The sequence below is a fragment of the Daktulosphaira vitifoliae genome, unplaced genomic scaffold (genome assembly GCF_025091365.1).
Source record: "Daktulosphaira vitifoliae isolate Bord-2020 unplaced genomic scaffold, ASM2509136v1 Scaffold_2, whole genome shotgun sequence".
Taxonomy (NCBI): Eukaryota; Metazoa; Arthropoda; class Insecta; order Hemiptera; family Phylloxeridae; genus Daktulosphaira; species Daktulosphaira vitifoliae.
Genome location: NW_026099573.1, coordinates 1,710,538 through 1,724,245, shown reverse-complemented (window position 1 = coordinate 1,724,245; position 13,708 = coordinate 1,710,538). Strand labels below are relative to the sequence as shown.

The window sequence follows — 13,708 nt, the reverse complement described above, 5'->3', positions numbered from 1 at the left end:
GGGAATTTTCCCGCTAATCTCTTGTCGTTGATCAATCAACTACTCAGATCCCATTGTGCTTCTAGATAGAGGGATTTTCTGATTTACGACTCAGTAGTTGGTGACCAAATTTTTTCATCGTGAATTCGAAGTTCGTTCGTTTGATTATTTTTAGATCCTAGTTTCCCAAACTCCAGACGATTAACAACGTACGTAATAGTTAGCTTATCATGCCTTATTAGTAATTCAATCGTATTTGTGATGTTGCCCGAAAATGGTTTGTATAGACGAAGTAGTTGCTTACTTCAAAACACTTAAAAGCTACGAGCGGCTTTGGATGATGTGTAGACTCCAAAGCCACTGTCTTCCAATTGAATTGAGGTATCTTGGTACTTGTTTGGATAATTTATCTAAAAGAGACATTCACGTTTTAAAAAAGTTGGAATTGGAAGCCAATGACCCAGCTAATGTCAGTGAAGTAGCTTGCAAGTGTATCTGTGACAAGACTGTTAGGGCAGCGGTCATCAAGTATTTATCTGTATTAAATGCAAATAGTACTAAATGTTCAGAGATAATTTACAAAGCATTGACTGATGAAAAAGGATTAGAACGTATATTCAAAAGTCCTAAAACGTTTTTCAATGATAAAAACACTTTTGAAGAGCTTATGGTATTGTATACATTAGCTGTAAATCATCCTGCATTCTTATTTGAACAAAAGACACAATTAGATAGTATATTCAATTGTATTAAAAAAGAAAAAGAACGGCAAATTTCTAATAATAAAGACGGTGATAGTGACAGCAAAGAATCATCAAAAAGCTTAGAGGTATACAAAGTTTTAAGTCTTAGTATAAGACCTACAGGTTTGTTACTACAATTTTTATTTAGATAATTTTTTAGGAATTGTCTAATATTTTTTCCTATTGAAATGATGAATTATAGTATCAATTAATATATATTATATAAACAATAAACATAATTGATATATTTCTCTAAATGGCTTTTAAATGATTAATGATCTTCAAATGTATCTGTTAAAATGTAATCTGTACATATTTCATAAATACTTAATCTACATTTTAAATTAATTATTTACTATCTTAAATTTTTGAGCATTGTAGTAAATTTCACGGTTTTCTTTTTAAAAAAAAACCTTTTTTTTATTTTAGTATCTTTTAAATGTTAATTACTTATTTTAGAATGAATTTTGATTGTGGTAAAAACTCTAATTGTCCTTGACAAATATTTTTTATAGTCAAACTAATACTGCAAGATTTACTTTTATATTATTTTAATAAATAAATAGTATGTTTTATGTTTAATATACTTATTTTTTCAGAGTATTAATACCATGATTCCGCCACCTAATTATATGTACCAACAAACTCATGGAGGATCTAATTTTCCACTTAATAGAAACGGTTATATTTATCCACGCCAATGTTAGTATAAATTAATTAACATATTTAACCTTTATTGTCAGATTTTAATTTTATAGATTTCCCGTGTCCTCCAATAAATGTGCCACCAATGCAAGTTTGTCATGATTACCCTCCACCACCTCCACCACCGCCCCCAGCTGTTACAGCCATCAGAGGTCCTCACCAAACAGGTTTTTCAAAATCGCCTAGTCCTGTATCTTGGCCTCCACGTACATTCCAAATAAACAACCCTCGAAGTCAACCGCCTCCAAACAATAGTTCTAAACAAAGACATCCTACACCTCCTAGATTTCGCAGTCCTCCCGATGCTGGTTTCCCATTTACACAGACTTGGAATAGTTGGAACATGTATCAAATGTCACCACAAAATGTGTATACTAATTACAACTATAATCCGGGTGTAGTAAGTTGAAATTTTATCAAATAAAAAATTGTATTATAGAACACATTTTAAATAATTATAAATGATTTTTAAATCATTTATAATGGTGCTAGTAGAGGTATATCCCCTGAATATTGTCTGGAAACTAATAAAATTACATACATAAGATACAACATGAAGGGAGTGAGAAAAGTTTCTTTTATGAAAATTTCCTTCTACAAGACAAAATCCACTATACACTCTTACTCAATGCTGCACTAAACTATTTAATCAATGTAGAAACTGGTGGAAGAGCAGACAAATTATTACTTTTAAGCTGCTTCAAACATTTTATAATTCACAATTGCTTCTTTTTTCTACATAATTTTATTAATAAAATTGAATATCTAAAAAAATTATAAGAAGCTATATAGAAAAAATTAATCACTTGTGGCTGTTATATTACTCAAAATTAAAACAATATTAAAAATATTTCTTTAAAACTAAAAAATATTTAACTTAAAAAGCCACAAAAAAATCATAGATACGTACTTTGAGAACAATGTTACTATTATCAACGCTAAACACAAACTGACACCCCTAAGCATCTTTGTGTATAAGAAGCTATTTTTTAAATCATGGAATTAAAACAAGTTCTTTTACAATACTTTAGAAGAAGTACCACAAGAAGGCTTTACTTAGACACCAATCAATGTCATTTTAGAAACAAATTTTTTAAATTTTAATGATTTTTTTTATCAATATTTTTATTTTTGATGCAAATTATTATAGATTAAAATCTTAAAATGAGTTTTCATTTATTTGTTATGTGGATTTGCATAGTATCATAAGAACATTTGGTTTACTATTATTTTTGCAGATGGCATATTTTTTTAACTAAATAAAAATTGATTAATATACTTATTAAAAATATGATATCTTATATTCTAACAATAATTGTTATTAAGCTAGTATAATTATTTTACTAGTTTAAAAACATGTATATTTTATAAAATTTTAATTCAAACAAGATTCTTTTGATAAGTACAAGTATTTTAAGTGACAAGTAACATTTTCAATATGCAAATGAAAGTTTAAATATTGGTCAAATGTTATCCAACAACATTAACACTTTTACGTGATACATAGATTACAAAATAGATGTTATATAAAAGAAACAATTTAAAAGTGTTCTAATTAGTTGTTAACATAACAATGTTCAAACGTTTAAAAATAAAAAATGTAAGATATTCAAATATTGATTGTAAAATATATTGAAATTTAAAAGTGTTACTTATTAATGTACTACTAAAAATTTTGAATAATCACATATAACTGTGTAATTATTATAAAAAGTAATAATAATAATACCAAAAAATAGTTTTTCTCATAAAATCAAAAACATACATATAATTTATAAATAAAAATCATATTATAATTTAACATATTTAGCATTGATGAAAAGTAATGACTTGTTTTATTTATTTATATATTTTTTAAATAATTGAATAAGTATCATATTTTCGTGTATATTGATACCTATAATGTATTATTTATTCTATAATAAAGTAATATTTGTAGAATNATATTGCAACATGATATTAGATCCAGCAAAAACATTACATATTTAATGTGGATAGAATTATGTATATATATAATAATGACCAAAATATAAATTACTAATACATAGTTTATGATAACTTTAATGACGGTAGATAAGAATATATGTACTTATGGGAAATTCGAGGAACTTGCCTTTATGTTTATTTTAGTCTACGGCATAAACTGTGTAATTTTCGTAATATTAGACAGCTGTCCGGATTAAGCGAAGTCCGGACTAATGAGGTTCTACTGTATTTTCTTTTTTCCTTATTACTCTAAAAGTTATTTATTACACACCCATAAATATATCGCCAGTAACGCTGTGTAAGGATCATTTATTTCATTTTCATTATTATTTGAAATTTTTTAATTTTCATATATTTTTATAAATATTCATTTTATTCTGTAATTATACTTGTAGTATATTATAATATTACATCATTTAAATTTTCATCGGTAATGTAAAATTTTGATTTAAACTGGACTATTCTCTGTAATTGTTACCAAAAAATAAATTTTAATAATATCAGATAGATTTTATGTATGTAGTTTTAAAAAAATCTTTTTTTTTTTTTCGAGATTTGTTATATATTTATTTTTATTAATAAATAAAAATTAAAAAATTTTAGATAAAAGTAAGATTAAAAACATATAATGTGGGGAAACACATATTTGAAAATTTTATAATTACTTAAATATATTTATTTTTTACAGATGCCTCCTTTTTTTCATGAAAATACTACAGGTCGTAATTTTCAAGGTCAAGGAACAAAGAATAAACATGTGGCAACAAGCACTCGACCACCACAAGAACAATTGAAAAATCAAATGCCAAATTCTTTGGTAAATGTTTTAATTTGAGTAGAACTTATCAAAATCAAATAATAATAAGTTTTTTTTATTTTATTTATATAGCCCAATACTACACCAAATAAAAACAATGCATCCACAAAAAATGGTAAACCTTTTTTAAAAAATAATAATTTAACAAATTATAATGAATTTTTATTAGATGGAATACACAGCCAAATGACCTCATCTGACTGTTCAAAATCATCAGATACTAGTCAACCTAGTTCTTATAGAACTGTAAGTTCATCTGTGCCAGATAATGTTCCAATTAGTACTCCTCAGTCACCAATTAAGAGTAATGCCACATATAATAGTCCCAAACCTACCCAGTTTCAAACACCTGTTGCCAAAACATATAATTTAAAAAATATTTCTGAAAACAAAAAAAAACCTGATAATGTTCATCAGACTGTTATAAAATTTTCTCAAACATCACCAAAAAACTTTTCATCTTCTACAAACATTATTACCAGTTCATCTCAAGTGATGCCAAATAATCAAAGGAAAGAACAAACAAAAAATATTGATCTGTCATCACTTTCAACGGTTCTTGAAGATTCAACTACTGAGAATGCTTCTGTCATGAATAGTAACTCAAATGAAAGTCTACAGAAAATTTCTGACAAAATTCAACAAAATACTAGTAAATTATAATATTTACTATTTTACTGTAAACTTAATATTTAGCTATAATTTAAATTTAAACTTAAACTTTATTTAAACTTACTTTAATTAAAAAAATTTTTTTTACCTTTTTACCTACTAAACAGAGATAGGTCATGAAGTTGAAACAAACACCAAAGTATCAGAAGGTAAAGAAGTTCCTGTCAGTGTTTCTATGAAACCATCAAACTCTTCTGCTCTTAGTAATTTTAATTCTAATTTAACTAAGTATTACAAAGGTCGTTCAATTCAGTCTCAGACAAAAAATCTTGGACGTGAAAGTATTTCTGTTAATGCTTATAATAGGTATGTTTTTTACTAAATTAAATGTTTAATTTATGTTAAATAGAGACACATTAATACATAAAACTTATTTAGTAATATACAGGATTGATTTATCATAAACCACTTGATTATTTGCAAAATTAATACAATATTGAAAAAAAAATGTTTGATTTCTTTATAAAATATTCTTTGATTTATCAGCTAATAATGACTTTTTAGAATCATCCCTTATAACTTATTTTCTAAGTTAATTAAATATGTATGTTACTATTTAAAGAAATAAAGTTGATAAATCAAGAATTATATGTAGCTAAAAATAATCTAAAATTATTATTCCATTATTATATAACTTTTACAAGTAATCAAGAGGCTAATGATAAACTTATAACTGTGTATTATATTACATAATATATAGGTGTTCAGTAAGTAAGAAAATAGATTTTTATTGTTTTCATAGTTTATAACAATTTACCTGTTTCCTTACTTATTGAATACTCTGTATGTATATGTTTGTATATATATATATATATAGTGATTCACTTCGATGCAAAGCTAAAATACCATGATGTGATTTTTTTTTTTTTTNGATTCACTTCGATGCAAAGCTAAAATACCATGATGTTTTTTTTTTTTTTTTTTTATGACTGTTGCCACTTTTTCTCAGCTCTCACTTGACCTACTTTTTTCAACAACACGTCAAATTATTACAATTTGTATTTAGTTGAAGATATTACCCTCAAAAATTGAAAAAAAAATTCCTTAATCGAAATAAAAATAGCTTAAACAGCTTTGTCCATAAAAACAATTAAAATCATTCATTTCTAATATTTTTAAAGTATTTATTGTCAAATTAGATTTGATATGATAAAAGTATTCAACTACAAAAATAACTAATTTTAATTTGTAATTTATTAATTTTTTAACTATATTTGTGTGTGCTACTACCAGTCTATAATATTCCAAATTATTTTTTTAACATGTTGCTGTATAAATCATAAATTTAAAAAAAAAATGATTTTTAGTTTCACCTGAATTTTATGGTGGATTTTTACAATTATAACCAAATTTTATAATACGCTCAATTAAGTAGATCTTTTTAAAAACTTTTTTTTCATTTTTTTTTTTTTTTTAGTTAAAGTAAATCATTAAAATTAATTAATTTCTGAATATTTCCATAGTAGAATCTTTTTAAACACTAAAAGTTACTAGGAAATGATTATTATGATTTATATTTAAGTGATCTATTACGATAAAAATGCAAAAAAAAAATAGAGCTATTCTGATAAATCGACTGTAAATAGTAATTATAAAATTTCTTGACTGCATATTAATCTTAACGATTTCATTTTTTTCTATATAATAATGTCAATTTCAAACTTGCAAATTAAGCTAAAAGTTATGGTAATAAATTCATTTTTTTTTTTCATTATAAACGTTCACTTTAAAGGACAAAATAAAAAAGGCTAAAAATTATTACTTTTAACATATTAAGAATCAATATCAATAATAATTTGAAAATATTTCAATATAACAATTATATAGTATATAATTTTGTATTAAATTTTTGAATCTAAGAATTACTAATCTGGATATAATTAAGGAAATAGTTGATGTTGCTTTTGTAATTATCCACCAATTTCTTTGAATTTAACAGTATCTACAGATTTGCATTGAAGCGTTTCTTATAATAGTGATTTTAATCACTGTTAGATTAAATCTATACTGGACCCGACTATGCCGCGTCCCCAACGTGCCGCTATCCCATTTTGCTGAGTTGGGTTTTTTTTATTGATTTATTTTAGTTGAATGTATATATCATAAAAAAAATGCTATGTTTATACTTTATATTTTATAAGGATTTCAAATTTAATTTCTCAAATGACAACATACATAATTAACTAACTTATTTATTAGATTTAATTAATGACTGGTTGATAACAACTCTTGAACCAGTATTACAGAAGTTATTGACATGTTTATATCTAAGTGAGAGAGGAAGAATATGGCCAGTAAATGTCTATAAAAATAGCAGCACCCAGTCATTACTTTAAATTGTTAATAACTTCTGTAATACTGGTTTAAGAGTAGTTAACGACCTGTCATTAACAATATATATTAACTATATATCAAGTATAAATACTTGAAAAATAAAATAGACTAAAGCTGTAAGTAATTATGAGCATAACTTTTAATTAATGAGATTTAATTTTTTCTAGGAAATCGTTAGATACAGCACAACCACCTAATGAACTCCGAAAAGATAATATCAATAAGCAGCATTCTAAAGGAAATTCTAACAATAGTAATCAGCATTATTACACTATGTCCTATGACAATGGAGCTGGAACAAGAACTTATAATGCACAAACATATTATGTTCACCAAGCTCCCACTCCTCAGCCAATATCAGGTTTTCCTTCAATTCCTAGACCTTACTTACCACAGCAGCATGTTATTCAATCTCCAGAGTATCCGCATTTGTATCAGCCTGCAGAGTTTTTATACTACCCATCATCATCACAAACTTTTTATACAACACCTGTATTGATGCAACCACCAGTATTAGCATATCATCCTCCTAAAGTATCATGCTATAATTGTGGTGGACAAAATCATACAGGAGCTGAATGTACTGAATTGACTATGGAAGAAATAACTAGCAAAGGTATAAATAGTATAAATGAACTTATTTTTACATTATATACAAAGTGATCTGTTTATTTTAAACCATTAAATTACTTGCAGAATATAATTTTTAAATAATATTAAATTTTAATGTATTAAAAAATTAATTTTTAATTTTCAGGTTTGTATGAAAATCATTTTGGCACTCCAATGGCTGATGGCAGACATCACAACTGACTTAAATACAAATGTACTGAAGAAATCATTACTCAAATTTTAGCATTAAATAGAATGACTTTAAGTCCATTATAATCCAACAAGATGAGTATTTAATGTTAATTTATTACAGACTTCAAGGATGGTTACAGTTCAAAAACCCTCTCCTTAAATATTAATTTTAATTTAATTTAATGATTTCTCAATTTGTTACCAGTTTTTCATTCACATATAAAACTGTGTAATGTAATTCTTCTATATAAGTATATTTTAATGTTTAACGTTAACTGTACAATAAGAAGTTAATTATAAATTGTTCTATAAAAATATCATATATACTAAAATTATTTCCCAATCTCTTCATTCCAAAAGTATTTTGATTTTTTAATTTACCACTATAATAATATATTAATCTCTTTTGGTATTATTTCTTTATACTTTAACTTATTGAACTGTTTCTGTACCTTTTTCTTGCAGCCTCTTATAATTATATATAAATAAACCAAATAAATACATAAAAATCTTATCATAAATCAAAATGTTTTCAACAAAACAGAAATGATATTTATTTGTATGTATTTAATTAAAATATCTCTTCCAGTGTATTAAATTTTCTGACTATTACATCAATTTATTTTGATTTTATTCTGTTGCTTTCTTTTCTTTTTTATAAATAGTTTTTTTTTTTAATTTAACTTTAAATTTATTTTTAACATAGGGTATTTATTACTCTAAAGTATTTTTTTAAAAACTCATAAATGATTATGCCAAGTATTAATAATACAATGTATGACTTTATGTTTAGTTGAAATATTATTCCTTTAAAAATTTTTTTACATTACTACCTATATTATTATTTTTTTGTACCTAAAATTTTAATATCAAACTTTGTTTGATTTCACATGAGACTATTATTTCTGCACTATTTGTAATTAAAAACATATTTAATTAACTTTATTTATAATATTCTTGAAAAAATATGTTAGACCTGATTGATGCCAAAGTTTAAGTTATGTAGAAATAAGTGAAACCTGATATTTGTTTCTTTAATGGTATTTTGTATCACATTGTTGTTTTCATTTATTTCTGTAATATTTTATTCAATTTTAATAAACAACAAGTACAGGTTTCACACATTTATGAATCTGTATAATAATATTTAGTTTTTCAAGTGAGTTAATGTTTAGGTTTTAAGAGACTAATAGAGGAAATTTATTCTCGTGTGGTTTGAAATAATACTACAAAATATCTAGTCATCAGAGAACTAAATAAGTAAGACAAGTCATGTAAAATACAATTAAATATAGTTTTACTGTTATCGACATTTTTAATCATTGAATCATGTAGAATTATTCTCCTTTTTAATATATTTAGTACGCATATATGCATATCTGTATTTGTTTATTATTTATAATAATAGATCAACTTAATTCTCAAGTAAAAAATGATGGTTTAATGAGTTATTGTTTTTTCATATATTGTGAAAAATACAAAATGCAAATCTACCATTAGCATTATATCATTAGTGGTTTAATTAAATTTCTGAGTAATTTTTTTTTTAGAATCTTCATTTAACATAATTAAATAATCAAAATAGTCAAGTTTTTTAAATTGTGCATTACATGATATTTAAATATCATAATAATATAATATATTATATAAATACATGTTAGTTTTCTTAATAGTTCAAGTGCTATTTTAGACTTGTATTCTGTATTAAATGTCAATTTTTCTAATAAGTAAATCATAAATTTGGTCTTTTATTGTAATGTAAATTTTTTTACTGTTGAGTTAATTTTTAGATATTTTAGATGTAAAGTCAAAGATTAATCATTCTCTATTATTGACAAAATACATTCCTTTTTACATCCCGTCTTTCCAAATAAATTTTATACATGATATTGTATACGTTTACATAGTAAGAAATATTGTAATTTAATCATATTTATATAATAATTTTTATTTAAAAATATATAAAATATCAATTATTGAATAAAGACATTTTATCATAAATGGTTACCTTAACTTAATTAGATCGAAAACTAAATTTTTAAATTAAAATATCAACAAATCTGTGGCGTATGTAGGAGGGAATAACAGCCTTAACCAACAAATTTTAAGGGGCATATCTTAAGAGTAGTTAACTATTTTTCGCGATTATTACTCTATGTGAGACAGTCCAGGCAGCAATAACTAGGACTGATGCGTATATAGCGATCAGTTTAGATATTAAGAATGTTTTGAACTTGATTGACTGACGGCACATGTAAGCTTTGATGGATTAGAAGGTTCCAGATTATCTTTGAATTATTTTTTGAAACATATTGTATTTCAGCAACAAAGTGATGTTGAAGAAGAAGGAAATCGAACGGAGCTGACAAGGTCATTAAATACCAAGCGGTAGGGATGGCGGATCGTAAGAGGTTATGATGTCTGTAAACTTATGTCAAACTTGTATTTGTTTCAAACACGCCCATGGAATACGTTACTTTCAGTACGGTTCCGTCCCAAGTTCTAAAATTTTAATGCTTGAATCATACGCGCAATTTCAACAACATTTTTGGATAATAGGAAGTTAAACGTAATAACCCTTTCCAAATATTTTATTAAAATGCACCTATATGTATAAATCTATAGTAAATTGCAGCCCATAGTTAAATCAATAGAAAGGCAAGACAGTAACACGATCTGTCAAGATAAATGCCTGTCCATCGATACGTTTCACTGCATTTACTCTAAATAAATTTTAACTGCTCAAAATGATTACAGCCGGGCTTATCTATATGTATTTCATCCACTTCATGATTTAATTTATAGCTTATATTTTAAATTGATATAGACTAAGCCAACCAACCACACTTAAGTGAACCCAAAATTGTAGAGGAAATATATAATACATTCTGTAGTTGATATCTAACGAACAAACGCAATAAGTTATGACGCCTAGTTAGAACTTGCTAGTGGCTTGTGCGTACTATAGGGATAGGGAGAATTATATCGATTTATCAGAATATTGATATTTGATGAAAGATATTAATAATTTTCGATGTTATCAATGATATCGTTTAAATATTTGTACACATAATATCAAAAAATATTTTCAATACAAAGTTGTATCCATTATGCTGATGATATTATTCATTTCTTATAGCAAAATATTTATATAAAAATTCGTAAAATTAGTTGCAAGATACAAGGTTACAAGTGAAAATTTCATAGAAAGCTAAATGTAGCATTATATATAGCGATTATATAAATATGACCATGGTTATATACAGATGATTTTTTTAACGCTATATTTTCTACAGGTCCTCTAGACAAAGCTGACTAGACTACATGTGCCATTTTGTAACATGTCCTGTAATGTAGATCAAAATCAAACTCTTGAGGTATTTCACTCATGCAACCTAAGGTCTATGTGTATCTGCCCTTAGATAAATTAAAGCTAGACAATTCGTATATACAGTAAACTATGATTCCAACATCTACCATTTATCTACAGCATACACGATACATCAAAGTTATAACTTACTGGAGTGGTATTTTGCTTCAGCAACTAACAACTTTTTGCTTAAGCAATACACTAATAGATTTATAAACTATTCAATAACAATATCCCATAACTGATTAAACATTTTGTTAAAAATACACATCTTTAATATAATTGCTATTAATATTATTTTTCAAACTATCTAGATTAAATTTTTTTTTTGTGAAACTAATCCGTGAAAAAATCATTATCCTATGATTACCATTTATTTATTTATTTAGTTTTTATACTCTATATACAATAATAGACATTTAAATCATTTTCCTTTTCATCTCATCAGGGTTAAAAAACCTAAGCTTTTCTTTAATGGCAACCCCTATTTTTAATTTGATGATATGATAGAAAAAAAGCAAAACAATTTTGTTCTTATATTTTTTATTTGATAAACCGTTTTTATGTTATTGCTTTATAAATTTTAGCGAATTTGAACCAATCTTCTTTTAATAATTTGATTTAGAGTTTTTTAATCCTAAGAATATTTTCATTTTGAAAATTGTGTAAATCCTTGTAAGTCACCATCTCAATATCAATTCTCATAAACCTCAAAACTTGTTCAACCATTTCTACAAACTGCTCTTTACAAATAATAGCATTATTAAAAGATTATTTCCGAGCTATCATAACTCTATATATTGAAAGCTTGGTGCTTAAATTCTCTTTCTCTGTTTTGCCCCTGGAACACGATCTGAGAAGATAGTCTGAACGCTCTGTTATACACACATTTGAAAATATTCTGCGGATACTGCAGCTGTTTATATTGATTAACATATTGTTTTATTGTTTCATCGGTTATTATAGNAACGGGTAAAGGGGAATCAGGGTTCGATTCCGGAGAGGGAGTCTGAGAAACGGCTACCACATCCAAGGAAAGCAGCAGGCGCGCAACGTGGAGGTAGTGACGTAAAATGACGATACGGGAATCATCCTTTGTAATCGGAATAAATACCCTATATATCTCTTAATGAGAATAAAGCGTATTAATATATAAGTTTTAATAGTAATTAGAATATATATATACATGTAAAGCGACTTAAGTACGAAAACGTATCATGCACGAGGTATAGCTGTGTTTTGTTGGCGGGCGGGGCGCGAGGCATATATGGCGGCAGCGGCGTCGGCTGTAGGGATATATAAATGAATATTAACATATACGTATATATAAATAATAATATATATATGTATATATATATTAATATTAGCGGCGATGGTAAGAATATATAATCTTCGCATAATATCGTGGCACTTTCGTTGGCGTCGACGACGCGATGTCCGGCGTGATCCTCGGGCGTCAAAAGGTTAGCAGCGTTGATGGCGACGGTGCGTGAGTGGAGATCGGTTTATTGACGTTGCCACTTTGACAACAGGAAGAATACTACGGTATCATTAGCGGCGGTACGTCGTCGGCCGTGCGGCACTTGCTGGACTTTGCACCGCGGCGTTTACTCAAAATTATACAGAAAAAAATAGTGTAATCGCCGACTGGTGAGCGGAGTGGGGTGAATGCGTTACGACGGTCTAGTCTCAAGGTCATAGACGACGGCATACGCGACATAATAACACGTGCCGCGTGGAGTTACAAACTTACAAACATACACGTGAAACTAATAGAAGCGTGTTAAAAAGGAACCCAATTGAATTTTAATTGAGAGTCCCTGCAACTCTAGCTTAGTTACTGCTTATAAAATAAATGTGAGGAAATAATATCAATATCATGATAAATTATTATAATCATAGTACATCATTCTCAGAAATTCTATTATAGTTTTTTTCAGAACAAGACGTTTCATTTATTTAAAACTTTTTTTGAAATGATTAATTTTTATTTTCAATTAGAATAACATATTCTGCAGAATGTTTTTCACATAAAACACTTACCCTATACTAAAGTGTGTTTATATAACTCTTACCATTTAAAAGCTCTAATTCCATCTCAAGGCGCATTACAAATAAATTTACTTTTAGATTTACAAATACAGCAATTTTGAGGTATATTATTTAAAAATTAAATTTTATTGAACAAAATAAAATTGTATAGGCAACAGTAGTGTTAAACCATATAATAAAAAATGAAATGTCATTTCATTGAATAACTAAGTGTTTAAGATTTGTAAAATTTTGTTTCATCTTGTA

General features: G+C 26.3%; 1 protein-coding gene across 3 annotated transcripts; it reads left to right on the top strand.

Moving 5' to 3' along the window:
- Positions 1–34: 34 nt before the first annotated feature.
- On the top strand, positions 35–8,565 carry LOC126897706 (uncharacterized). Of its 3 annotated transcripts, none has more exons than XM_050671506.1 (9): positions 35–808; positions 1,322–1,424; positions 1,466–1,827; positions 4,102–4,230; positions 4,303–4,345; positions 4,400–4,828; positions 5,010–5,208; positions 7,404–7,852; positions 7,994–8,565. In XM_050671506.1, the coding sequence occupies exons 1-9, from the start codon at positions 254–256 to the stop codon at positions 8,047–8,049; spliced, it is 2,325 nt and encodes a 774-aa protein (XP_050527463.1). In that variant the 5' UTR covers positions 35–253; the 3' UTR covers positions 8,050–8,565. The 3 variants fall into 3 exon arrangements, with proteins under 3 accessions (XP_050527463.1, XP_050527461.1, XP_050527462.1); XM_050671504.1 differs by having other exon boundaries at positions 36–808; positions 4,400–4,882; XM_050671505.1 differs by having other exon boundaries at positions 38–808; positions 1,481–1,827; positions 4,400–4,882.
- Positions 8,566–13,708: the final 5,143 nt, after the last annotated feature.